The sequence below is a fragment of the Poecilia latipinna genome, unplaced genomic scaffold (genome assembly GCF_001443285.1).
Source record: "Poecilia latipinna isolate Pla-1442-1.1 unplaced genomic scaffold, P_latipinna-1.0 Scaffold85, whole genome shotgun sequence".
NCBI classification, from domain to species: Eukaryota; Metazoa; Chordata; class Actinopteri; order Cyprinodontiformes; family Poeciliidae; genus Poecilia; species Poecilia latipinna.
This window is the reverse complement of record NW_015112701.1, coordinates 168987-195335: the sequence shown is the minus strand read 5'-3', so window position 1 is coordinate 195335 and position 26349 is coordinate 168987. Positions and strand designations below refer to the sequence as shown.

Sequence of the window (26349 nt, the reverse complement as noted above, 5' to 3'; positions counted from 1 at the left end):
GATTTTATATATATATATATATATATATATATATATATATATATATATATATATATATATATATATATATTAACCTGTAATAGTCGTCTACAGTTGAAGGAGGGCCTGGATTGGTCATCATGCTTTTCCATCTGTCTGCCATATTGGATTTAACAAAAATGTTCTTGGCCTTGCAGCTGATGGCCAGTAGTTGATGGTGTATTTTATGATGCACTGGTGTCCACCTCAGTGGTCTGTGTGCTTTTGTACCATAAAAATGTAGCACAAGAAGCTCAAGAAAACGTCTTTTAGAGAGCTGTCCACTGCAGTGATCACTTTGTATAAAAGGCACATGGTGGCAAACTTAACTTCTTATGCTTATTTTTTGTTAACATCATTTTTTTCTTGCCACTTTCAAAGTTCAAAATTTTGGCGAGTCCAACTACTAGTTGCTCTGCTGGCAGATTCTACACTGCAGTTTGTGGTTGTAGTGTGACCATTTGGAAAACTTTTTATGGGGCAACGTATTTGGTAGTTTGGATATTAAAGGTCATACTTATGAGAACAGAAAAGCCTCAAAACTAAACTCCAACTATTTGTTGTATAATTTAAATTTTTTGAAATATTGTTTTTTTGTTTTTTGATGATGCTCTCTGAAACGTGTTGCTAATTTTGAGCCGCACTGATTCACTGACATACCCGACTTCTGACTCCTCTCCTGCAGACGTGGTGTTCTTCATCTACCTTTACCAGCGCTGGATCTACCGGGTCGACCCCAACAGAATGAATGAATTCGGCACCAGCGGACTGGACCACACCCAGAACAACACCGCAGAGACCACGCCCGCTGTCACAGACAAACCAGAGGGGGAGAAAAAGAACGATTAAAAACGACCCCGCTCTTATCTTCTCCCGTGGCTCCGACCGCCGGGGCGAAGAGGACTTGTGAAAGTTAGTGCAGGGAGCGGAGTGGTCGTTTAGCTGTTTAATGGACGCCACTACAGAAAAAAAAAAACAAAAAAAAAGAAAGAAACAAAAAAGTTGCAGTTTAACTGTTCCTTCTGATCTCTTTGTGGATCCGCAGAGAGTCCTATTCAGTGTAGACTTGGTAAATTCTCATTTCTGTTCCACCACCCTCCCCTGCCCTCTCGTTTTGCAGTTCAAGTGAAGTAATACAAAACGTGACGTACTGTATTCTGTAAGATTTCTTTCCGGAGGGTGACGATGTGTTCGGCTAGATGTTGGAAGGGGAACAGTTGCCAGATTTTCCTCCATTTTACTTTTTAAACAGGGAAGAAAGAGTCCAAGTGCAACTTTTCTTTGTGTCGATTCCTTGTGAATTTTTTTTTTCCTTTTCATTCCATGTGAGCACTGTGTTTCGGGTTTGCCTAGAAACTTGTGTGTAGTGCTGGAGGAAACTGGAAAAGTCCTGAGCCACACTGGAGGACGAGACGTGGCGACCGGAGACTCGACGGACGACCCCGCGGGGTGCGCTGCCCGCCAGACAATGACTACTACACTCAATTTTAAAAATGGCTAATGTTCTAGACTTGAACACAGAGGAAAAAAAAGAAAAATAACAGCCTTGTTGGTATTAATATAAAATATTGATAATATTGATGACTTAATCTTGTTTTGCAGTCACTGAAACATTCTTTTGTATCTCCTTTAAACTGTACAGACTTATGTTAATAATTAATGTCCAAAATATTCAGAAACCAATGAGTTGGAAGCCTGATTTTTATGTGTCCCATCAGCCTGATGTCTGATTTTTTTTTTCATTAATCTTCACCAAATCACCACAGCAGCCAGGAAACCAGGAAACGTCAGATGCATTCTAACAGAATTACAGTGTCTCTTGTTTTTCTTTCTTTCTTTTTTTTAAGCTCTGTAAATCAAAAGAGAAGGGTTCCATGTTGGTGCATATTAAATTTTTGAGCATCCATGTTTATAGTAAAGACTTAAGTGTGATTTGAAATGTCTATGCAATGCTTTGTTTTTCAGATTTTACTTCTAATTTTGTGTTTAAGACCAATTATTATTATTATTTTTTTGCATGGAACTGCCTTTTATTAGTTTCTAATTATATTGAAGGAAATATAATTTGTGTATTTTAAAAACATCCACATTATGAGCCCGTTTTTAATCCTCTAAATTGTCATCCCTTATTATCCTGGTATGTCTGCAGAACGACGGTAACCAGCAGTCAGGTTCCTGCAGCCTAAAGATGACGGCTAATAGACATTCTGTTTGCAAATAAAATATTAAATGTTTAGAAAAATCGGCTGTATTTATACTGACCCTTTGAAACTGGTATAAAATTTAAGCTAGTCGGTCCTGACATAGGTTGAGCAATCACAGCAAAGTTATTCAATTAATCTCTTATAGTTTCACTTAAGATAAATGACTAAAATGTACATATTGTAATAAAAAAAGCCAGTTTGCTTCTTGATGAGCTCCACTGTCGTTATATAGACAGTTACAGTGACTGTACACCTTTAAGTGTATATAGTCACCTTATGCTTCGTAACTTTTAACAATAATTGGGTTTAAAATTTGACTTATGTTACTGAAGTGAATTTTCCTTAAAGATTGGCATGTACACATTCACTCCCAGTCCTAGTTGGGCCTTTGCCAGCTGATTCTTGACTCCAGACTGTAGCCATCGCCAAGCTTCCTGTACATTTCTAGCTCAATGTTTGACCCAGTCTTTTTAGCAGAACTGGTAGCGTTCATATAAATTGGTTGGTTTCACAAAAATCAGCTGTAACTAAATTGCATCAAAAAGTAATGAGACTTTGGTTCCAAACTTTGTATATAGACAAAGTATGTGTATAAATGTCAGAGGAAATAAAATAAGCATAAAGTAACAATTTGTACATGTAATTTTCAGGCATTTTTTATTATAAGAATCTGTCTGGCTCCTTTATCCATCCATTCCAAAACTAGTTGTGGAGTTTGGACTCATTGTCATCTGATTCTAATCATCACTCACTGGAAAAATACTAGTTTTTGGAAGGTTTATGGAGAGTCTTATGAATGAATTTGAGATCTGGAAGTGAAGATTGAACTATTTTACCTCCATAAACATTTTTGGAAAAGATGAAGCGACACTTTTGAAACCCAAGAACGGTCCAACAACGGTCAGCATTACGCTGGTAGCAAAGCACACACTGCAGTGTGTGTTTTGCTACCAGCATTAGTATTGCATTGTACAAAGTAAATAAAATAAGCTCCAATCAGCAGCTTCATGAAGGAAACTTGGCCACTGTGGGTGTTGCAGCAAGGCTCCAAAAAACACATCAAAACTAGGTGTGAAAAGACTAAAACAGGCCATCATTAGACTTGAGGAAAACCCTGACTTCAAGCTTAGGATTTATGGACCATGTTCAAAAGTTGAGCCCGCAGGAAACAAAATGATCTGTACCATTTTTATTAGGCGTCACAAATCCTGCAGAATTATGCCTAAACCTTGTTAATGGCCACAAAAGTTGTTAGCAGGGTGTGGCATAAAAGGCATTGTTTAATTTTAAACCTGCATGGATTGGACAAAATCCTGACTTGTGCAGCCAATTCTTGTTTTTAAATATTACAGTTGAATGCTGTGTAATCATTCCACCCTAGATGGAGCATTTAACTCACAATTAAAAGGCCCAAATGACCTCGTTTTAATATTTACGTCTATATTTTCTGCCTTGCTATGTTTAAATATCAGACAGCCATTTATTTACACCCGCATGGGTGGTGCTGCAGGTGTAAACAGAGGTGAGGTTGACAGAAATTCGGGCTTGTGTTGTGTACACATAATACTAAAACTTCAGAAGAGGTTTAGTAAACATTTTTGTGAAGTTTCTGATGAGTCTTATAAATAAATTTGAGCCTTACATGGTGGTTACAGTTCTTGCTTGTAGCTGTAGTTGTAGATATTCTTGTAATCTGCACACCAGTAGCGGGGTTTCATAATCTGATCATGTCTGATTCTCTTGTGCAGGCTTGTATTGCTTTAAAAACCTATTTTGCAACTTGTTTATTACCGAAATTGTACTTTGAAACCTATTGTGTAAAAGCATCAGGATGGGCGATCCTGCAACAGTGGATTTGGGAGCATGTGCTGAGTCACTGCTTCCTCTAAACGCCTTGCTTTCGTTTTCCTTTTCCTTTAAATCATCTTTTCTCTTTGCGACCAGCAGGTGTCACTGCTGCTCCCCCCACAAAAAAAAAAAAAACAATGACTGCCTCCTAAACTCTGAGTGGAAAAAAAAAAGCTGTCAAAACACACGATTAATCACGTCACCTTTGGGGGAAGCTACTGAACGTGCAGAGAGGTTATTGGTGAAGCAAATCAGAAATTTACACTTTTCTTTTTGTGTGAAGGAAGTGGGATCAGAGGCTGATGCAACCAGAAGAAATATTAAAAGTGTTGGCTCAGCCTGCTGCTTGAAATGTATTTGGTTTTCAAATAGTTTTGCATGAGATCCGAAGCGAGAATCCGAAAGTGAAAAGACATGAGCTCAGATTATCTTATGGAGAGAGAGGGAGAAAAAAAAAGGTTATGTGTCAGGTCTACTTTGAGCTGAAGACGCTTTAATAGCCAATTCAGCTACAGACTTGAATGCTGTAAAACCTGCAGCTGCTCCAGGACAGAGCAGGAGGGGGGGTTTCCCGCAGGAGAGGTGACGCGACGCTCGGGGGATTTCCGCGAAGCGCGGCAGGCCAATCAGAGAAGAACACTGAACTTCATCTCTCTCGGCGTTGCTCACATGTCTTCGAGGCTCTTCGACACCTCTGCAGTGCTCTGACTTCGTGCTGGGGACTAGACTGAAACCCACACTGACAGGTTCCTGATCGAGAGCAGAGGAGCGTTTCCTGGACTCATCCGGGTTGAACTCGAGCGCGCGACGGCCGACTTCAGGGTCTTCGCCTTCCTCACATGAGATGAAAGATATGGACTTCTTCAAAGGTATGGGGGGGTTGAAATGTTTTCTTTTCCGCTTGTCACCGTCTAAATCACCGCTGTCCTCCTCGTACATGTAATTCTATTAATATTATTATCGTGATTTTTCACAGCCGAGGAGCCAACACCCAATTCGGGGATCAACGTGTTTTCGCACATTTGTACTCCCAATGGCGAACTGGGTGAGTTTTATTTTTGATGCTTTTTACGCTGTAAGGCATGGCAAACCTTGCTACGCTTCGTTGTGTCCCGACTTGACCTGAGCCAATAGTCTGAGTAATCAATGATTCACCTTTCTACTGCCTGTCATTTTATCTAAAATGAGCGTGAACGGAGGAGAGTACATATAAAAACGAGTCTAGTTCTCGAAAATTTGCATGTTGATGCTCTACTCTTTTTGCAATAAAATTTTTCGAGCCTTAAGATATGCATATTACTCCAATATTTGCCCCCCCCCCCAAAAAAAAAAAAAAAAAAAAAACCGCTAAAAAAATAAAAAAAACGTGAAGTGTAGAGTTTAGGTTCAGGTCTTTCCTGTGTGCTTTGTTTACCTTTCTGCATCTTGAACGCAGGAAGCCGCTTTGCGACACATGTCAGACCACATCCAATCAGAAAACCTGAAGTCACAGTTTAACTCTTTGCCCTGTACACCTATGTGTGGTGTAAAACCAACACTCTACACCACCCTGAAAACATGGTGACACATGGTGGTGGCAGCATCATGCATTAAGATGTTTGAAGCTTAACGCATGACAGTACAGAAAGGAAACGAAGTAGATGCATCCAGAGCTTTGAACATCCAGTCAGAGCTAAACTAGAACAGTTTCACCATGACCGTCTAGTCTAAATCTAAGTGGCAACCTGTGTGGTCTCTCTGTTTTGTCTGTCTGAGTTATGCTGTTTTGCAAACAGCATAACTCTGGATATGAGCATCACACACATCCCATAAAACCCAATGAAAAGCCTTGAAGTTTGAGGTTGTTATGTGATCAAATGTGGAAAAGTTCAAGGGATTAAAGCAATTCTAGCAATAAAGCAATAAAGTCTGAGCTCCTCATTTTCTTTTTCTTTCTTTCTTTTTTTTTTTTTTGGCACATAGACCTAATTACAGAAATCATTAATGGCTGCAGCGAACAGCAGAACGGCTCCCTTCCTGGCCCGCCTCCTCTTCCTCCTCCTCCAGACCGCTACTGGAGGACGACGGAGGATGAAGACGTCCTAAACCAGGACGGCTTCACCCTCCTGCAGAACCTCCAACCGACGACCAAACCCGTGCTGGTACCCAGAGGCACTGCAGTGAGTAACGCTTTGGTTGCTTTAGTGAAAAGTGCTCTTCTTTTTCTTCTTCTTCTTCTTGAGTCCTGGTCAGTTTTCTACCTCTTCTTAGAGGTTTCAAAGATAAAGGGTTTATTTGCATTGGTTTTAAAATAAAAACATACTAAAAAAGTGGGCCCAAATGTCTTGCCGATGTTTTAAGTCAGGCTGTTGCTAACACTGCTAGCCACAGTCACAAAGTCAATGAATTAATTAATTGCGTGATAAATTAAAACAAACTCAATCATTTCCATTGGCGTGATTTATCGTTTATCTCTTTTTTTTTCTCTCTTTCTACCAAAAACTAGATGATAAAAGCCTTCAGTCCGGTGCGCCCATTTTTAGAAGGACAATTTTGTTTACAGACTTCATAATTGATTTTATTTGTTGTTTTGCTTATTTATTTTTGATATTTAAAATGTGTTCCAGTGCCAGTGTTAAATGTTCATTAGAATTTAAAGTTTATTGATCTTTGAGAATTTGTTCTTGCATTATTATTTTGCCATTACGTTATATTGTCTAAAAAATGGTCAAAACAGCAATTTTATCGTTTATCGCAATAATTTCTGGAACAATTTATCATCCAGCCAAATTTGTTATCGTGACAGACCTAACAGTTGTAGGAAACTCCTTTCTACATGGGGTTTGCTAATTGACTACTCTAAATTGGCCTTGGGTGTGAGTGTGTTTTCATGGTTGTGTGTTTCTCTGTTGCCGTGATGAACTGATAACCTCTTCAGAGTGAACGACCCTGGATGACCCTGCAAAGATAAGCCAGTGGATGGCTGTTGAGTCTCTCATACTCGATTATTAAATGTTCTTATAATAAACCATATGAAATGTCATTTTCTAAAGTAAAGTGTAGAGCAAAAAGCTAATTAAACGAATGTAAATCCAGCCGTTCTACCTTAGCGATGCTTTGGTAAAACACCTGCTTCTGGCTGTATTCTGGGAAAATCAGCTAGTAAGACGACACAGCTAAATTTGATTGGAGATATTTAGTCCGTTGAACTTCTTGAACCCGTGAAAATAAAGACCTAAAGATCATAGAGATTATTTGTGTGGCTTAAACTTTTTTCAGTTCAGGAACTAATGGTCAAATATTGAATTTAAGCTTAAGCCATTTGGTTTGTAAACGCCTCATTGTTGGTTATAAGCATGAGTAAATGTGTTGGAAACCGTTTTTTCCCTATCATTTAAGGTATGTTACTACTTTTTGACAAATTGGCACACAATTTGAGGATGTCACTGCCTTTTGTTTAACTTTTGTTGCAATATTAGTCATTGTGTGATTCAGCTCCGGTTGCTTCTGATAATCGGCCTCTTTTTGTGACGGCTTCTGCTGTTTTCCTGACTGACTGTTGACAAAGGACCAAAAAGCCGGTTCACAGGCTCGCAGACGGTTGCAGGTTTCTGTTATTCCCCCCACCGATCAGCAGCTGGGCAGCACTGCAGGTCAAACTATTATCAGAAAGCATGTGACTTCCAGACAGCGGGGCAGATCAGAGATGTTGTAATCTGATAAGGCTGCGGCGATGCTGCAGCCTGCACAGACAAGCCGAGCTGAAGGACAGCAGAGGAGAAGTGGTTTCACTCTCTGTTTTCGGGTTATCTGTGTGGGATTGTTGCTGTGAGCGACTCTCTTGTGTCTGAGACACGCTCTCCCAGCATGCCTTTCTGTGGAGAAAGAAGGGGGCACGACGTCATCTTGGAAAATGTGTAATCGGACTCCTGCATGGCGTCTTTTCTGATTACAAGCCAAACCCACTGAAGGTTAAAGGTTGCATTTTTATTTTTATTTTTTTCCCTGCTCAGCGTCTCCTCCTGCGATTGGTGAATCAGCAGAGCAGACTTCCTGTTCCTTCTTCCTCGCCGCTCCTTGCTTCTTTTGTTTGTGTGAGTGTTTTACAGTGAGCGGGTCCTCTCGGCAGACGTATGTGGCTCCGGAGGATGTTGAGAGGGATGACCTCACGCCTGCCGGGGCGCCACCCTGATCTCTGAGGCGACACTTTAACCAGCTCCCGGGCCCATTATTGGCTAGTCTTTTAGCTCTTTGTTCCATGAAGGTTTGTTGTTGGATCTGCGGAGTTTGGTGAAGTTCTGTTTGGATTGTGTTGAAGCCTCGGCTTTTGCAGAAATTAACAACTGAGAGAGAGAGAGAAAGCAGAAGTGACAGATTAAAAAGTACGAGTGGGAAACGGAAAGGCTTGGTGGTCTGTGGTGTAACGGAAAAAAATAGACATCAGATGTGTGTGTGCGTGTCTGTGTGTGTGTGTGTGTGTGTGAGGGGGATGAGTCAAGGAGCACATGCTGAACGCTGTGCGGTGATGGAAAGCACATGTACAGAAGAATAAACAAGCAGCCTGCCTCTGAACCTCACTGATAGAGCTGGTTGTCTCTCAGCTCGGTTGGGTTCAGCCGTCCTCTGTTGTCTTTCTGAGTTGACGAAGCCGATGCTCTAGATGTGAACTGCTGCTGGAGCTGAGCTTGCAGTAATTCTCATCTGAGGGGTAAGAAGATGCTTACAGACTTGACCCTGAGTTCTCACACCAACTTGTGTTATCATGTCGATGTAGTCTGTTGTGTAATAGTAGCCCGAATGACACTTTTATAGGTTTGTGGTGTGAACTAATGACATAATACAGGAAGTTTCAAAGACATGAAGCTGACTCTTTTAGATGTGGGAATTTCTGTGGTGGAATCAGGATTTTACTGAAATGGAAAACATGTTATGTTTTTGCTTGACCACTCATATTTATTTTAGAGTCTATTCAAATTGTGGTTATTTTTATCAGCTACTTTAGTCTTTGTTTTTTTTTTTTTTGCTTAGCGTCAAAACATGACTTGATTTCTGTTTTTCTTCTGAATCAGCGAGATCTATAGGATCTGAAGAGCTGGCAGATCTTTTATTCACACGTTTAGGAACAAAGTGTCATAGATACAAGAAGCTCAGCCGAAGCCCAGAGATGAACGAAGCTACTTGAAAGAAAACAATGTCAAGGCGTGCCTGAAGGAGAGAGAGAGAGCAAGACTTTCAGTAGATAATAGGAAGGCTGAATGTACAGAATGTTGATTTTATTAACACTAACAGTGCTAATTGATAAAATAAGATTATTGCAAGCAAAATTGGGATCTGCAAAAAAAAAAAAAGGGGTCTTGCATGTTTCTTTGATTTAATAAATATTTACAAAGCCCTAAGTGTCTATTAGTTTAATTTTGCTGGGCTAGAGAGTTTGTTTTTTGTGCATTCCTTGTAATAAGCTAAGAATGTTGTATCTAACATATACAATTTTCGGAGAGTTTTATTTATTTATTAAGACCTAAAACCCGTTTTTTTGTTTTGTTTTTTTATATGTCTTATCTGTATCAACCTCCTAATTTTGCGGACTGCATAATCAACCTTGAGGGCTGCAAAAGGCCCTCGAACCTCAACCTGAACACTCCTGCTATAAAAGTGTTGTTCTTAATAACTCAACTGGTTAAATAAAGGTTCAATTCATAAAAGTATCAAGTTAGTTAAAGCAAACCAGAGTCTATTGATCAGAAAGAAAAAGGTTTAAATGTTTAACTCTTCTTAATCCCTCCCCCACAGCCGAACCCCGCTCCACTGCGCGATATGGCGTCCGGTCATCCTTCCCACAAACCCATGGGGCCCGGCCGAGGTCGAGGCCTGTCCTGCTCTCTGACCTCCAAAGGCGGCGTTCCCTCCCAAAGCCTGCAGAGCAACGGCAACATGCTGGAGCGGATCCTGGAGAAGCCCAAGCTGGTGGTGGTGGAGGAGCCCAAGGACCGGGGAATGAGGTTCCGCTACGAGTGTGAGGGTCGCTCGGCCGGCAGCATCCTGGGGGCGTCCAGCACCGACAACAACAAGACGCAGCCCACCATAGAGGTACACGCCTGATTTCGGTTTCCTTACTGAGGGGAGTTTACGAGTCCTCCGCGACAGTTAGAGTTGCTAACCACAACTGAAGCTGTTTGTTATGAGCCCCTGATGAGACAAGGTGTGGAAATGGGGGAGGAGGGTGGAGGCTGCGGTCGGCAGACATTTATTAGAAAGTCCCCGCAAATCCAAACCATCTCTGTGGTCAGGGCCTCAAGGTTTATCCCCTTTCTTCCTACAAACAAACGCCACAGACACCCTCACCCCATGCGACCTCGCGCAGCAAGTCGAAAGAGAAAACGCAGCTTTAGAGGCGACAGAGAAAGATGGAGTGTGAGAGAAGAAAGGATGTAGAACTGAGTCATAACCAGATAAACAGGTTGTTCTGATAATAGGTGTAACAAAAAACAAAAGACTATTTAAAGTTAGCCAAGCTGGAGTTACTCTAAAATTACCTCAAATATTTGTTGCAGTAGCATAACATCACAATGAACATTTCAGGAGAATCAAGTTTGAGTTTCAGTGGAGGAAAAAAAAAATCACACCATGTTTTATTTTTGTTTATTTTAAATCCCTGCTGCTCTCCCCCATTTTTCCAACAAGACAGCTTTAATCTTCTCCTATGTTATAAAGATGAAGCATGCAGATAGGAATCTTTGACTATCTCTCTGTGTCAAACTCGAGGCCCGGGGGGCCAAATCTGGGCCGCCGTAGCTTTTATGTGGCCCTTTAAACCCAAATTACATCAATAAGTCCTTCCAGTTTTTCACAAATCTGCAAAATTCACACAAAATCAACAAATCTTCAAAAAAAAAATTTTCTGATTTTATTGCAGTTTTTTTCAAAACTGGTCAAAAACATTGAGTTTAAATCACTGCTGCCTCAGCCTGACTTGATGTCAAGTTATAGTCCGTAATAATAAATTACATTTGACACCATACATTAGCAAAAATATAAAAATTCCTTACAAATATTTCTAAATTGGCACAAAATCTGTCATTTTGACTGCAAATAACCACACACACAAAAAAATCACAAAATCCTGGAGGAACCATTTATTGATATTTTATCAGTCTATTTGGTTTTGTCGATATAAAGGGCACGACCGGCCCTTTAAGAACATTCAGATTTTTGATATGGCCCAAAATGAAAATGAGTTTGACGCCCCTGCTCTACATGATCCAGTCCTGGTTCCTCTTCAGCTCGACCTGCAGGTTTAGGTCTGGGGTTTGTTCAGGCTGTGGAAGAAGGTCGATTTATTTACCCAAAGTATTTCTGTGTTTATTTTGCCATATGGTCAGGATTATCGTCCTTCCAATGACGACCCACTTTCAGTTTACCGCCTGGCTTTTATTAAAAATGAGCTGGTATTTTACAGAGTGTACAGCACAATTTACTTTAACAGGAGAGAAACGGATCAATTCGCTCTACTGTAGCAAACAGAGGGCAAGAAAATGATTTCTCATTTTGTTCATCCTTTTTACTTTAAATCCACTTAGAGTGTTTCCAAAAAAAGACCCCACATGGAGACTGAGATATATCGTTTTTTTTCTTTTTCTACCTCCCTTATCATGCAGCTATCTGTTTGTTAAAGTAAATATAGATGCTTCATCAGCATTCAGTGTTTTTGCGTTTCAAGTAATAATAAAGAAATAAAAATACATTTTTGTGGTTGGTACTTTCAACTTGCTGATTTTGTACACCAGTAAAATGTAAAAATACCAAAGTATATGCTCTGAAACGACACTCTAATTTTATCTCAATTGTGGGGTTTGTACTGTAATCAAAGAAATTTGGATTTTTCTGATTTTTTTTTTTTTAGCTTGCGATAAAATATGAGTTTATTTTACTTCACCAGCAGATGTGTCCGTCGCTGCTCTTGACTGGTCCTCCTTGTAAACTCTGCTGTTCCTTCTGTCTCTTTCAGATTCAGGGTCCCATTGACCACATAAAGAAGGTCACAGTGACCGTTTCTTTGGTCACCAAAGATTACCCCCACCGGCCTCACCCGCACTGCCTTGTGGGTAAAGACTGTGTCACTGGCTCGGGAATCTGCGTGGTCTGCTTTAACCCTCATACCACCCGACGTCACAGGTAAGCATCCTTAAACACCAAATGTTTTTTCTTGTTAGTCGTTCCAGATGCTCATCAGGTTTTCATTCCCCTTATTTATTATTTATTTTTTTAAATCGTTTTTGTTTACAATTTGCAGCTTCGCTAATCTCGGCATCCAGTGTGTGAGAAGGAGAGAGCTGGACGTGTCGCTGCAGAAAAGGAGAAACCAAAATATCGACCCTTTTAAGAGTAAGCTCCTCACACACACAAATACAAATGTTGTCGTGAACCTTTAATCAGACGTCACATTCGGCGTTTTTCCTCTCCTCCAGCCGGTAACACTAAAGGGATCGAGGACATGGACATGAACGCGGTGCGTTTGTGTTTCGAGTGCCAGCTCGAGTGGGACGACGGCAGGAAGGACTCGCTCTGCCCGGTCATCTCCAAGCCGATCTACGACAAGAGTAAGAGACCGCCAAGAACTTCCTGATGACTCTCTCGCTCCACGTGAGCTGCGCTCGCTCACGCTCCGCTCTGTGTTCTTCCAAAGAGGCCACGACCACGTCGGAGCTGAAGATCTGCCAGCTGAACCTGAACAAAGGCTCCTGCAGAGGCAAGACGGAGGTCTACATGCTGTGTGACAAAGTGCAGAAAGGTGACGGAGGCTTTCATTTGTAACTAAATTAGTTGAAGATTATTCAAGTAATCAATTAATCCGATTAATTGTTTGGGTTTGTTGCTGTTTGTGTTGCAAGTGTGACATTATCATAAGTTATTACTTAAAATAGGATGCTTTTCTTATTTTAGTCCCACTTTTTTGGGCAGGAGAAGAACCCGTAAAGTTTCTGCTTATTCATCTCAAAGCATAAAAACGTGCAGAATTAAGTCTGATGTTGCTGCTGGGATCAATCTGTTGTTTCTCCGCTAATCGCCAGACGACATAGAGATCCTCTTCAGGCAAGGCTCGTGGAAGGCGAACGGCGAGTTCGCTCAGACAGACGTCCACCGGCAGATAGCCATCGTGTTCAAGACGCCGCCCTACCAGGACCAAGACATCACGGAGGAGGTGGAGGTCAGCGTCGTGCTGCGCCGCGTCTCGGACCAGATGGAGAGCGAACCCGTCTCCTTCATGTACTTGCCGCACAATCCCGGTGAGTCGGGGCTGCCGCCTCGTGTCGGTCAAACCTTAACCAGAGAACAGGTAGAGCGGGTTGGAGAACCGCACCGTGCTAATCCGAGCTCGGCCGCTTTGTGTTTCAGATCCGTATGAAGTGAAGCGAAAGAGAGCCACGATTAAACGGGACATTAGTGTGACAGGTGAGACTTCTGCTTTCACTCTGATGTTTATCTTTAAGATGTGACTCATGAATTAGACCATCAATGCTTCTGTTTCTGTTAAAACCCAGCAAACCTTCTGAGTTGTGATTGTAAATGTTTGAGCCATTCACAATCTCTTGCTGTTCTGCTTTTTTTTTCTCTCTCTCTTTTAAATAACCGACTGGCCGTGGTACCTGCTTACTGTAAACAAAAGAAATCCCCAGGCCTTTTGTTAGTTTTATGGCTTCAGCAAATCTACGAAACCACATCCTCAAAAACGGCCATGGGAGGAAGAAGGGCAGCGATTATCTGGCTCGTTTTAGAAATGGCCAGAAGATGTAAACGATAAACAGAGAGCGGCTTTAAGTTTGTAAAATTATAAAGCGGTAATAATATTCAAACGGCCGCCGTTTTTATGGAAGTTATGCTGATGGTAAAAAAAACCCCAGAAACGATCTGGGTTAAATTTATTAAATTCTGTACAAAATACAAAATTTAATAAATATTTATTTATTTATGTTTTATTTGGTCATTTACTGCAATTCTCATTCCAGTTTTTACCAGGTGAACTTTTCCTAAATTATCTCTGACCCCCTAATCAAACCAACATCTTTTTCAAACATTTTTAGTAACATTATTGTTTAAAATTCAGACAATAAAAGAGAAAAAATACTAGGTTAGGCCTGATAATTTGTATTATTTAGCTAACTAAATAACTGAACAAATTCCCTCAACTGAGAATTTGACTAAATGTACTATGACCTAGTTTGAAGACTTTACATTAAGTTTTCTAAAGTTTAGATTTTTTTTCTCAACACCTCTAGAGATGCAGTGGACTCCTTGCAAAAACATTCGCTTGCCTGTAGGTGCCATTTTTCTGCACACTTCCTTGCAGCAATGAACGACTTAACCAGCCATCATATTTTATCACGCTAGCTAAAAGCTAAAAGCTGAAAAAGCCAAATGTTGACGTGAGATTTGCCTTCCGTTCTCAAATAAACACCAAGGATGGATGTTTACACTCACCTCAGCCAACGACTTATTCATATTCGCTGCTTTCAGCTGTAACGGTGAACCAGATGGCATTACACAAGAGCCGGGTCCACATGTCTTTATTATTTTACAGACGCACCACAAAAGAGCCTGTTTGTTTGTTCGCTATTATGACTCGCTGAGAAACCTCAATGAGTGAGTCATTGTCACTGATGACAATAATAATGTCTCTTTAAGAAAGTATGAATCATAAAAAAACAGATTTTTAAGATGGTTTGTTTTTATTATAACATTATCACTCACAGCTGATCCATTACTATTTGAAATGTTTTTTAAAGGTTTTATTGGCTCTAGTGGCCTTTATTTGATAGTTAATTGACAGGAAAGTTGATGAGAGATGGGGAAAGACATGGGGCAAAGGTTGCCAGGTTGGGAATCGAGCCTGCGACAGCCGCGTCGAGGACCAAGGCCTCTGTACATGGGTTGTGCTTAACCCCTGCGCCACCACAGCACACCCATTTTTTTTTTTAAATGAATAAAACCAGTCTAACTTTCTGCTCCTCCTACGGTTCATATGACGAGTGAATCATGAAAATGTGACATTTGCATGATGTGCTTCATCAGGCGGCTGTAATGTACAGAAACCTGATAGAAGAAGTAGGAAACTGCCCCTGAGCAGGCCATGTGACCTGTCAGGCAGAGCGTTCAAAGACTGGCCTGGTATCACATAGTGAAGTGGAAAGATTGAATCAAGAATTACCTTTTCCACATTTGCTTGGAAGATATTCTGCTAATTTCATCCAGTTTCAATATGACCCCTATTTCTTAATTTACATATTTGATGGCAGCATTACTTTCTGATAGGGTTAGGATTTTTAGTTCACAGTCTTGTCTTGACTAATTTGGGTAAACCACACAGCAACTGTTAGTTACACAGCTAAAAAGTCTTCCCATTTTTCTATTTATTTATATATAAGGAAATAAGTCTATGCTGTCAGCGTAAATTGTTAGGAAATTTCTGTGTAAAGCAACCAAAATGATTTTGTAACTGTGTAATCTACCAAACCTTTTTGTTGCTAATGCTAATTTATGAGTAGATTCATAATTTATTTACACAAAACATTAAGAGAAATGACACCAAACAACTCAGCTTAACTTCAGTTTGCTGTTTTAGTGAAATGATGTCAAAAACATCTGATGGTGACATTTTTAAACTGTTTTTACCAGCTTCTGTTAGCAGCTAATGCTGCTAGCTCAGTTAGCACGCTAACGGTAACAGCTTGCCGCCATATTTTCTTTATTTTAAATATTCCTACTTTGTCAAATTTTAAAAATATGTTTTACTCCATGGCAGTTAAGAGGCTAAATGTGTAAAAGAGTAAAATAAAGCAACTTTTCATCATTCACTCATCCTTCCTGTTCTTTGCTGAAGTTCGTCGTTGGTTCTTGCTAAAGCAATGAGATCCCGTTTACCGATTTATTTAGTTATTGTAAGTGCCAAATAACTTTTAGTGCTTTAAATGTTAACCCAAAAGCTACTCTAGTGAAGAAAAATCTTGTTTTCCCCCTGAAAATACTCTAAATTAAAGAAGTCCAGAGCAGCAGACTCTCCGCTAGGTTCCATGACTAGTTCCATCTGTACGCTACGCTAGGCACTAACAAAGGCTGTGAAAGAAAGTTCAATCAGTAATGTACAGCTAACAAAAACAAAGCTAACTAATTGAATATCAGAAACATTTGTTTTTGTACCTTTTAGGTTTTTGTGGTTAAAATCAATCGTTTATTTGTTTGGTACATTTCAGCAACAAGGCAGTTCAAAGTCATAAAAACATTTTGTAAAAAGTCATAAAATCATCATACAGTAACCAGTATGATGTAACAAACATTACATTTTGAATCGTCAATACACATCAGATATCTTAATCAATGTTTTACTTATTGTCGAAAGCAACTCTATAAACAGTGTGGGTTTTTAATTCCTCTGGCAGGAGGCAAAACTCTTAATTTGCTTTGGAAGATGTAGCAGCCATATTGGATGTTTCCTGCTATATTTCTAACTGAAAACTCAAATTTTCTGAGTATAAATGCAATAAAAATGAATAAAAAATTTTGCCAAAATATGGCCTTCAGGAATACAGGAAATTTGCTTTTGGATTTTTGACTCAAATACCAGCCCAACGGTGATGCAAGTAAAACTTTAAACAAATTGAGGAAGCCGGAGTACCCAGAGAAAACCCAGGCATGCAAAGGAGAAAATTCAAACTCTATGCAACAAGGCCTCAGATTCAAATCCAGGATCTTCTTGCTTGAAGGCAAAAGTCCAATCAGCTGCACTCTGCATTTAAGCCAAAGATGCAGTCATGTCATATTCCCTGAATGAAAACTTGCATGTCAGATAACTATCTATATATATATTTTTTATGTATTTTTCTTCTCTGTTAAAACCCATGTATTTTTGTTTTTCTGCAGAGCCAGCACCGTCTTCAAAACAGACCTTCAACTTCCCCATGGAGACGCAAAACGTGATGCCATCGGACGATAGCCACCTCGCCTTTCAATCTTCTCCTGAGTCGGACACGATGGACCCTGGCGTCATGGACGAGCAGATCATGTACGACTTGTTTCAGTTTCTGAACGAACAGAACTTCATAGGCGACCCCGCCACAGACGCCGCTTACTCCTTCCTGAATGTGAATTTAAACGCAAACTACAACCACTTTCCGGCAGACTTTTCCCAGCCTAGCGACATCCAGTTTAATATGCCCTTCAATGACAGCCAGATGGCGCAGTCAGAGCAGCAGGACGGCGTCATGCAGGTGAAAACAGAGGAAGAGCTATGAGGTCGGGGCAGCACACTGTTTTTCTCCTCTCGAGTCGTTTCTGGATCTCGGACTGGGATTCATTTCGGTACGGACCGGATGAGGTCAGATCAGACTCTCCTAAACCACCAGGAAGCAAGACAACGTTGTTTCCTGCAGCTGCTGCTTGCACTGCGTAATGTAGTTTTAAACTGATTTTGGTTCTGACACATCGGCTCTGTTTATATTTTAAAAAAGCCCACACATTTTAACTTTATATTGAAGCCTTGCTGGACGAGGCTGATCCAACTCAGAGCATGTCAACATACCCGAACCCTTCCTGTGAGTGCTGTAAGCATTACTTTTAAGAATTACGAGTCAGAATAAAGTAATTCAAAGCTTCTCTTTTAAACCTGTGAACCATTCCAGATGTTTTATCCTTAGTAAATTGTGTATTAAAAACCTTCCTGCTAAATCTTTGATCATGAGATTTCACATCAAGTCTTATCAGCTCCTGTCACTGTTCTCTTTAGATGTGGCCGCACTTGTTTAATTATTTACCTACATGTAATAGAAACCACCTTCCATCTATTCTTAGCCCTGCTCATGTCAGTTCCCTTTGTGCCACAGTTTCGCTCCCGTGAGCTGAATTCACCTTCTGTCACATGTCCTACTCTGCCCTTTTGCTGTCGTGTAAATATGTGAAATAAAAATAAAATATAAGTGTGATTTCTTTGTTGTTACGTCCCTTGAATTTGACAGGTGTTTAAATTTTGGTGTTTAAATGAAAACTTTTCCTAACCTAAAACAGAATGGCTAGTTTTATCTCGCTTCCCATTTATTAAAAAAATATATATATATATATATATATATATATATTATTATTATTTTTTTTTTTAAGGAGAACTGGAATACCGTTTTCTTAAAAGGTAGAAGGTAGAAGGTAGGTGACATGTGGCATTTGTCAACTAGACCTCATGACTAATAATGTTTTGTTCACCAGAGTAAGTGGGCGTGCCCAGTTGATACACTGAGGTTGAGAAAATACTATTTCTGCTTTTCCAGTTAAGTTGATTCATCCGTTGTTGACTCACACGGGCCTCTAAGGTTCCCAGGAGCTGGGGAAACTTCAGCTTTAAGAAACGGGGAAATCGGAAGTTTAATTCATCAGATTTTATCGTTGCCTACAGGGGGCAATTTTCAGCCATCTACAGATTTCCAACTTTGCGAAAAAGTGTTGGGAGCCTTTTTTGTGCTTTTCTTACCCACATTTTTTGATTATTGATTTGAATTTCACTAATTTTGAAAAGCACCTGTCAGTCAGGCTAAAAGATCTCAAGCAGCACGTTCTGGGTTGACCAAAATAAATTCAATGACCGCTGAGAAACAAAGCTGCTGACGTCTGGAAAGAGTAGCAGAGACATTTCCAAGGTTTGTGGACTCCAGGAAACTATAACTTATCTTGGTGAGACATAAAGGAAGCCAGAATAATATCGAGGTTTTTAAGGTTTGTGTTTGTGATTCAACAGCAGAAGCCTGCAATGCTTACCCTAAAATATAAAGGCCCACTTCATGTTTCTGAAAGCGACAAACGTTGACGGTCTTGTAACTTCATGTTCCTTCAGTCATTTATTGCTCACCAGTGGCTGGGTTAAAGGCACTGGTGAGCTTGAGCCAAAGTGTCATCGGATGGGTCCCAGCTTCCATTGATTGTTTCAACCCTTAACAGTAACATTTTCCCAGTGGTTCTTGGCAGTGTTGGTCAATCAGTCCTCATGTCTCCCGCTCTGCCAGCTCATCTCCTCCCAGCTACTCCATATCCAACGGGACGCACGCACCTTTTGGTAAATCAAAATGGCCGGCCTCCATCTCTACAGTCCTCCATCAGGTCTGTGTAGGACTTTCCACTAAAATCCCTCTTTGCGTCCCTCGTCACGAGGTACTGTAGCAGCAAACTGACCTCTAAAGAGCTGATTGTCTTGGAGTGACGACTCCAAAACCATCTGAACTAAAATTCAGTTGAACGTAAACAGTTTAGCAAAGTAAAGTGGCTAGAAATTCCTCTACATGTAAATAAAAGACTCATCCCCATCAGTTGTCACAGAGATTTGACAGCAGTTTCTGCCAGCAGGCAGAGTACAACCATTTACTAATGTTGAGAAAGTTTTTAAATAAGCACAAGTTGGTTTGGAATAACTTAAAGTGGCAGTATTATGTATTTCCCAGTCACGTAGTGCTATTTTACAGCACAATCAAATAACTATATTATCCTCAGTTGTTATAAAATTGCAATATATATCAAACATAACTGAAAAGAAATTTTACGCTGTAATTTAACGCCTTGAAATTGGACCTGTGTCTCTTTAAAAACTCCTGCACTTCCTGAAACTTCGCCATCAGGAAGTCATCACGACGTGGTTCCTCCATTAACCCTTTAACAACATTTTTACCAGTGTTCCACTGAGAAGTCGCTCATATGAGGAGCTCAGCAGATGCACAGTTACACCAAGTGTTTGCTAATTGCTGCTGGCTAGTCTGAAGGAGCAGAAAGGATGAGTTGTGGGGGAGGGACGCTCTGCAAGGCAGAAGCTCAGAAACTTGGAAGCTGCACCTCATAGGCGGCGTTAAGTTTTGCACAGCTGAATGGTTGCCACGGGAGATTAAATGATTTCTCAAACATGCATGGAAGAATCAAAGCAACACTTCTTATGAGGGAATAACACTATAACTAGATGCGATGCAAAAAAGAGTCAATTTTACATAATACTGCCCCTTAAATTTAATAAATTGAGTGAAAACTCCATTTTAACCAGGTACACTCATCTGATTTTTAGATTTGTTGATTCATCTGCACCATTTCAGTCTTGCTAAAACATAAGAAATCTGAAATGGACATAAATGTGTAAAGCAGTTTAAGTTGTCATTCGCTCCATTACAAAGTAACTTTGATCAACAAATTGACTTATTTCTCTAGACATGATTTAAAAGTGTCAGTCGTCCATCTACCCGGTTATGTCGTCTATTCATAGAGCAGATGTTGACTGAAGACTCTCGTCACTGTTGGCTTAAACTGAATTGACTTGTCTTACAGCCACAGGGAAACTCCACACCAGGCCAGTTTGCAAAGCTTTTTCAATTTGATCCAGGCACATGATAAAGTCTGTTTCCTGAGAAATGATACCATAAAACCTGCCTGAACATGTCCAAGTCCCCTGTTAGCCGAGTGCAGGAAGAAGGTTTTTTTATTGTGATGAATTGGTTTTTGAATGGGCCATTTTGAATGGGCTGAAGTGTAATTTGCTAGACAAAAGGATGATAATGCTTTAGAAATCCCCTTCCAAGGAATTACTGTCTGCTATGATGTTTTAACTTTTGCTTCTGACACAAAAGACAATCAGCAGTAATAATTGACAAACAGGTTTGTGAAGAAAACCAACACCTCTATTTGTTCAGAATGAAAAATTAGTTAATAAATTCCCACTGAAACTCAGGAGTTTTGAGGCTACGCGCTACGCTAACAGCTCTTGGGGTTTACGTTGCTGTGCTAAATGGAGTAGCTGTGTAGGCTAATGTTTGTCAAACTTTATTAATGGCAACAGTGGTGGCGAACATGCTCTCTACTGGTGCTAAAATAAAACAAAAATCTATTGACAAGTTACATAATCATGTGTTGCCAGATGAAATTTTATGACAAGCTAGCAAGGATAGCTAAAATAAACTGTAATTTAAGCAGATTCTGATCCTCACTTCTGGAAAACTAAATTCAGCAGAGAACATTTCCAGAACTACTGCAGGAACTTAATTAGATGACAGATAAAAGAGAATGAGCATTTCAGTACAATTTGTTGGCAACAGAAGGTGCAACACTCACTAATATGACCTCAAATATGGATTGTGTTGCTGTGAGAGACAGTGAATGGATGAATCCTCAAAAGTAACTAGTGCATGAAACCAGTCTACCAAAAGCAATAAACCCATAAAGCTTTGCGATAAGGCCAGATACTTTACAATAACCCTTTGTGAAGAGTCGCTACTTATCAAAGAGAGGATGCACTTAGTTTTCCCACGCACAGCTTTTCCATTTTGGATTAATTTTGTTTCATAAATAATGACATTGTGAAACCCTTTGTGTGTTTCATATGCCCGACATTTAAATTCTCACTCTCTTTTTATTTTTATTTCAGAGTAATTTATTTTTAATTGTAAAGATTCTGGAAAAGGTTTGGGATTCTGACATAAAAAGAAACCCCAGTAGGAACATTTATTTTAGTAGCTAATAATCACCAATTGTACTTTGGCCTGGGGGGTGTACTTTACTTTTACGACAATGCTTAAAGTTTTACGTCAAGACATATACAGTTTTGTTTTTTAAACTAATTTCCAGTGAATCAAAGAACTTTTAGAGCTTCCAACTTAAACACCAAGTTGTGTTTCCAGTTTGATTTACCTGAATACTTTGCTTGGATTGTGGATATTCTGGGAAATAATGAACTCAGGGCGATGAGTCAGGTGGGATGGAAACTATTATAGCTAAAGTTTGGGATGAATACTTAAAGAGCAAATCAGGTGACATCAGTGATTTTCACTTTAACACTTTCACTAGTATGACTCAGATGTCACCAAATAGTTCAGTGTAGTGAATCACCATAAGGTGATCACTTCTGTTTAATAAGTACATACTTAATGTAAATTTCAATAAAAAAAATAATTAAAAATAAACCAAGGTTAGCTTAAAAATGTATACTTTTACTGTTAGTTAGAAGTAGTGACTAAAAACAGCCAATTAAAACCTCGTGCAATTTAAACCGACTAGAAAAACAAAGAGCCCAGATGTCCGACCAAAAGAGGGAAAAAGCTGAATTGAACGCACCAAATAAGCTCAGTGTGCGACAGTTTCACAATTTGTTTACTTATTTCATTTTTCCATAATGACGGGGGTAATTCCGCTCACAACCTCAGCCTATATAAGGACCTAAAGCTTCGAGTTTACAGGTGCCAAGTTATCGACCGTGCTGCTACCTGTTGCCTGGTTACAACACCCACGGGAGTCCCCAGAACAGGAGGGACTCACCGCGTCAGCTTACCTCACCTCTGCTTTCGGGCTGGATGCGACCACAGGAGCAACTGTCACTATACAGAGACAAAAGCGAAACTGGACGAAGGGAGAGGAAGAGAGAAAAAAACAACCTCGATGCGGTTTTTGCAAACATCAGCACCTTTTTGATCTCCTTCGCTCAGACCTGGAAAGCCCTCAATGTTCACCCGGGCAGATTGTGCATGTTACTCCAGCGGTTCTGTTGCCTACAACTATAACCTTGAGTCAGAAAATCCTGCAGGTTGTGAAGCTTAAAACTTGCCTACGTGTTGATTTGGTCTTAGTGTTGTAGGTAATTAATTTATTATTTAATTTCATAAAAACATATGAGGTCTCCATAATTCAAATGATCCATCTTGCCTATTTTCTTAAATGACGACTTTTATGATTTTTCAACACATTGGCTCCATCTAGTGGGCAAACTCAGTTACAGCTCACAGAAACAGGGCAGGGATTTTGGTCTTTGTTTTATTTTATTGACAGATGATTTCACTTAAGTAGATTTAACTACTTGATTCATCTCTAAGTGATCTGGTTTTGTGAACTTTTTTATAAAATAGCATTTTTTTTTTCCTATTTGTAGCTTTCCATTACTTTACAAAAAAAGTATTCACATGGCTTTGCTTTACTCCCCCCCCACATCACAATAGAGTTTAGTGTTTAACTGGGATTTTACATGACAGACCAGCAAAAAAAAAAAAAAAAAAAGTACATAGTTTGGAGGTGAAAGAAAAATGACAGATTGTTTTTACCTTGCTTTTGTAAATAATGGAGATTAACGTTTCTGCTCAGTTTCTCGTCTCTGTAGTTTGCAGAATAACTTTTTACTTCACTTTCTGATGGGAGTGTCTCTGCTAGCTGTTCACAAGCCCCTTCTTTGCTCCGATTGTATTTTTGGATCATAATCCGGCATGGCGTTGGATTAGATTTCATAATCTCCTCTATAACTTTGACTACAACACTGAAAACATTTACATTTCTTTACAATATGAAGTTTGGTGAATAACTCACATATAAAACATCTGATTTTGTTTTGTTGAACAAAAAACATTAAGCATTGGAATGGATTTTTTTTTTTTTAGATCTAAGGGCTTAGATTCTGGTTTCCTAATTGTTACCACATGTCTGTAGATCATTCAAAGCTCTCAGCTCAGCTCTCCATAATCTTTACATACAATGAGAAACATTAATTAACTCTTCTGGATGAAGGTAACTGAACCATCATCTCATTTCTTTAGGCTTTTGAATCCATCAGAACATCTAGTGAAATGCTGCAGCAGAGAAACGATTTATGGGAAATTTACAAGAAGCTGAAACAAGTTCTAATAAAAAAGTGACTTTATTTAATTAGATATACATCTGTGGTCGTACGCCTCTGCCGGTTGGGAATATTTACAGCGTTTCTTTCTGCGATCCCTGAAGTATTTTATGCCAGTCCTTTGAAACATGACTGAAATAAATAGACATTATTCCCTCGGGACTTCATCCTCTGCTTGCTTTCCCTGCCGTAGCGTCTCGAATCCCATCGCCGTCTTTAGCGTCCTGGTGGCTCGGCCTACTTCAGGGTTCAGTCTCTGTCCGGTTCAGATGATTCACTTCTTCTCTGTGACATGCGGCTCTAAAAGTTTCTTGAGCTCAAGCTCCTGCACAAGCTTCTCCATCAAGACCTTAAACTGAGGCTCCGGCTCCTGAAACGACGAGAGGCAGAACGAAACAAAGTCAACAACCTGCAGACGTTTGCATTTTATTGAGTTCATGAATGTGTCGAGTTTAAAAAGAGACGGATAAAAGGTGTATTCAAGTATTTCTGTAACAAAACTGTTAGATCTTGTGATGTGGTGGCCTTTTAAAAAAGCAGACAAAGAGGGAATCGACCAGAAACTCCCCCAAAAGAGCTTCATTTAAACAATAAAATGTATTTTTTAATGGCTTGGTTCTGCTCTTTTCCAGCTGTAAACATTGATATCACTGACTAAAAGTGAATATCTGTCGGATTAGTCTACATTCCCCCTCTCTGCTCCCCCAGTTTTCTTACGTCACGACAATTCAGATGATTTCAATCACGAGAATCTACATCAAAGGTTCATGTAGAAGGAAAACAGATGCTGTAGTTTAGGGAACATGGTGGTGAGCGAGGCAGGAGGGGCACAATCAGAAGACATAAACAGTGTTATTCTTTAAAGCTGCAGAATCTTCCACACATGGTATTCATTTCAACAAATCATTGGACTGGACGGGCAACATGCATGCATCTTTACTTTTCTTTCCGCCTGTATTTTATAACATAAACTCCCCCAAAATGGCCTCCTTTTGGATTATTTAAAATAGGATCCTTTATGGACTTTTGCTTTTAATCTGTTTTTATTAGTAATCTGACAGTATTTGCTTAAAGCAACTAATTGTATGAATGTGGATAAAAGTCAGTGCCATGATGACAATGACGTAAAACATGTCGACACTGTTGCTTTATTAGCAACATTTATTTTTTCAAAGCAGTCTAAAAAAAAAAAAAAATCTGTTTTAAATTAAAAGTCAGAGGCAAAGCAAAAGAATACAAATAACTTCTTCTGAGTTTAAAAAAAAAAATATTCTACCCTTCCCTTTTGCAGCCCGTCTATCTCAAACCTTTAGAGTTGAACAAACATTTAATAAAATGTCCTTCCTGTAACAGAAAGACAACAGGACTGGTGACCTTGTGCTCCAGCAGCCTCTGTTTCTCCACGGCCTCATCCAGGGTCAGACCCACCCACTCCGCCTCTTCCTCTGGGATCTCAAACTGCTGCTCACACAAAAAGAAGTAAAAAAAAAAATTAAATTGGCTTTTTTTTTTTTTTTTTTATATATATATCTCCAGGAGAACTAAAGCAAAATTAATTCTTAGAAGCCACGTTAATTTGTGGTTAGGCACCTTGTATTTGTTGTAAACGGTCTCCCTCTTGACCGGGTCGTCGGGGTAAAGCTCCGTGTCTCTGCGAGCCAGGCGGAGCAGCATCGCCCTCTTCAGGTTCATCCCCAGCCTAGAGTTCAGGTCATCCTTGGGTGTCTGAAAAGCGGCGACCATTAAAAGTCAGGAAGACGCATTAATATGGAATAAATAAATAAATTCACGCTACGCTTACTTTTAGGATATAAAAGTCAAAGCCGAAGGCAGCGTCGATGAGGTCCAGAGTGCGAGGCGTCACGTTGATGGTGAACTTGTGGTCCAGGATCTCACTGTACAGTTCTCTGCTCAGCACCTGCGGCTTCCAGACCTTCTTCAGGCGGTTGGACATCTGAGCGACAGACGGGTCACAGTGAACTTTGGATAAGACGGCGCAACCCGAGAGTCCGTCTGTAGACTTACTTTGTCATTGTTGGCATATCTGAAGCCACTTATCCAGCCCTCTCCGCCCCACAGGCCATCCTGGGACTGTGGGGGGTAGTAGACGGGGATGGGGACGTCCTGCACCCGCTCCTTCACCCCGGTCTTGGGGCTTATTCTGTGCCGGACTCCCAGGGGCCTCCAGTGAACCGGTGTGGGCTCTTTCTGTTCAAGGGACTTCAGATAGTGTTTGGGGAGACGGGCGTAGATGCCCTGCTTCAGTTTCATAGCTTCCCACAATTTGGGGGGGTACTTATGAAGAGGCATGACGCACGCGTTTACTTTGACAAATAAATCTGAAACAGAGGAGGAAGAAAATTCACAACCTTAACATTTATATTTAGTGGCAAAACTGCACGGCAAAAACACAAGGTATTTCCAAATCAAATATCTTAGCACACTTGAAATAAGATAAAACTAACAAGTAACTTTTCATCACAACACAGGGGTTTTGTTTTAAGTTAATAATTACTTAATATTCATGAAAAAGAGTTGAGTAAATGAGAAATAGTTTGACAATGGAACATTTTTTTCAAAACTAATCCATATGAAAAAATACCATAGCGTTAATTTGCCTCTACAGCTCTGAACCCCCCCCCCCCC

At 40.0% G+C, this 26349-nt stretch overlaps 3 protein-coding genes across 5 annotated transcripts in view; 2 read left to right on the top strand and 1 right to left on the bottom strand.

Moving 5' to 3' along the window:
• The window catches only part of clptm1 (CLPTM1 regulator of GABA type A receptor forward trafficking), a 16881-nt gene extending 15874 nt beyond the window's left edge, over positions 1–1007 (top strand). Inside the window, exon 14 of the mRNA XM_015021519.1 lies at positions 704–1007. Coding sequence (XP_014877005.1) covers positions 704–867 — 164 coding nt within the window. The 3' untranslated portion in view covers positions 868–1007. The remainder of the gene's footprint in view (positions 1–703) is intronic.
• Positions 1008–4301: 3294 nt separating this feature from the next.
• On the top strand, positions 4302–18021 carry relb (v-rel avian reticuloendotheliosis viral oncogene homolog B). Of its 3 annotated transcripts, XM_015021531.1 has the most exons (11): positions 4302–4939; positions 5047–5115; positions 6033–6229; positions 9840–10136; positions 12055–12221; positions 12340–12431; positions 12515–12646; positions 12733–12837; positions 13118–13333; positions 13443–13499; positions 16962–18021. In XM_015021531.1, the coding sequence occupies exons 1-11, from the start codon at positions 4915–4917 to the stop codon at positions 17330–17332; spliced, it is 1728 nt and encodes a 575-aa protein (XP_014877017.1). In that variant the 5' UTR covers positions 4302–4914; the 3' UTR covers positions 17333–18021. The 3 variants fall into 3 exon arrangements, with proteins under 3 accessions (XP_014877017.1, XP_014877025.1, XP_014877032.1); XM_015021539.1 differs by lacking the exons at positions 4302–4939; positions 5047–5115; positions 6033–6229 and adding an exon at positions 7950–8313; XM_015021546.1 differs by lacking the exons at positions 4302–4939; positions 5047–5115; positions 6033–6229 and adding an exon at positions 8342–8757.
• A 5683-nt stretch (positions 18022–23704) lies between these two features.
• mrpl28 (mitochondrial ribosomal protein L28) overlaps positions 23705–26349 on the bottom strand; it is a 6313-nt gene continuing 3668 nt past the window's right edge. Inside the window, exons 2-6 of the mRNA XM_015021512.1 lie at positions 25729–26042; positions 25505–25657; positions 25294–25428; positions 25078–25164; positions 23705–24073 (exon numbers count right to left, since the gene is read on the bottom strand). Coding sequence (XP_014876998.1) covers positions 23978–24073; positions 25078–25164; positions 25294–25428; positions 25505–25657; positions 25729–26013 — 756 coding nt within the window. The 5' untranslated portion in view covers positions 26014–26042 and the 3' untranslated portion in view covers positions 23705–23977. The remainder of the gene's footprint in view (positions 24074–25077; positions 25165–25293; positions 25429–25504; positions 25658–25728; positions 26043–26349) is intronic.

Excerpts from the sequence above, each read along its gene's own strand:
- relb (XM_015021531.1), top strand. The coding sequence starts at position 4,915 with ATGAAAGATATGGACTTCTTCAAAG. Across the intron at positions 6,230-9,839 it reads TGGTACCCAGAGGCACTGCA|CCGAACCCCGCTCCACTGCG; the intron begins GTGAGTAACGCT and ends CCTCCCCCACAG. Across the intron at positions 12,838-13,117 it reads GTGTGACAAAGTGCAGAAAG|ACGACATAGAGATCCTCTTC; the intron begins GTGACGGAGGCT and ends GCTAATCGCCAG.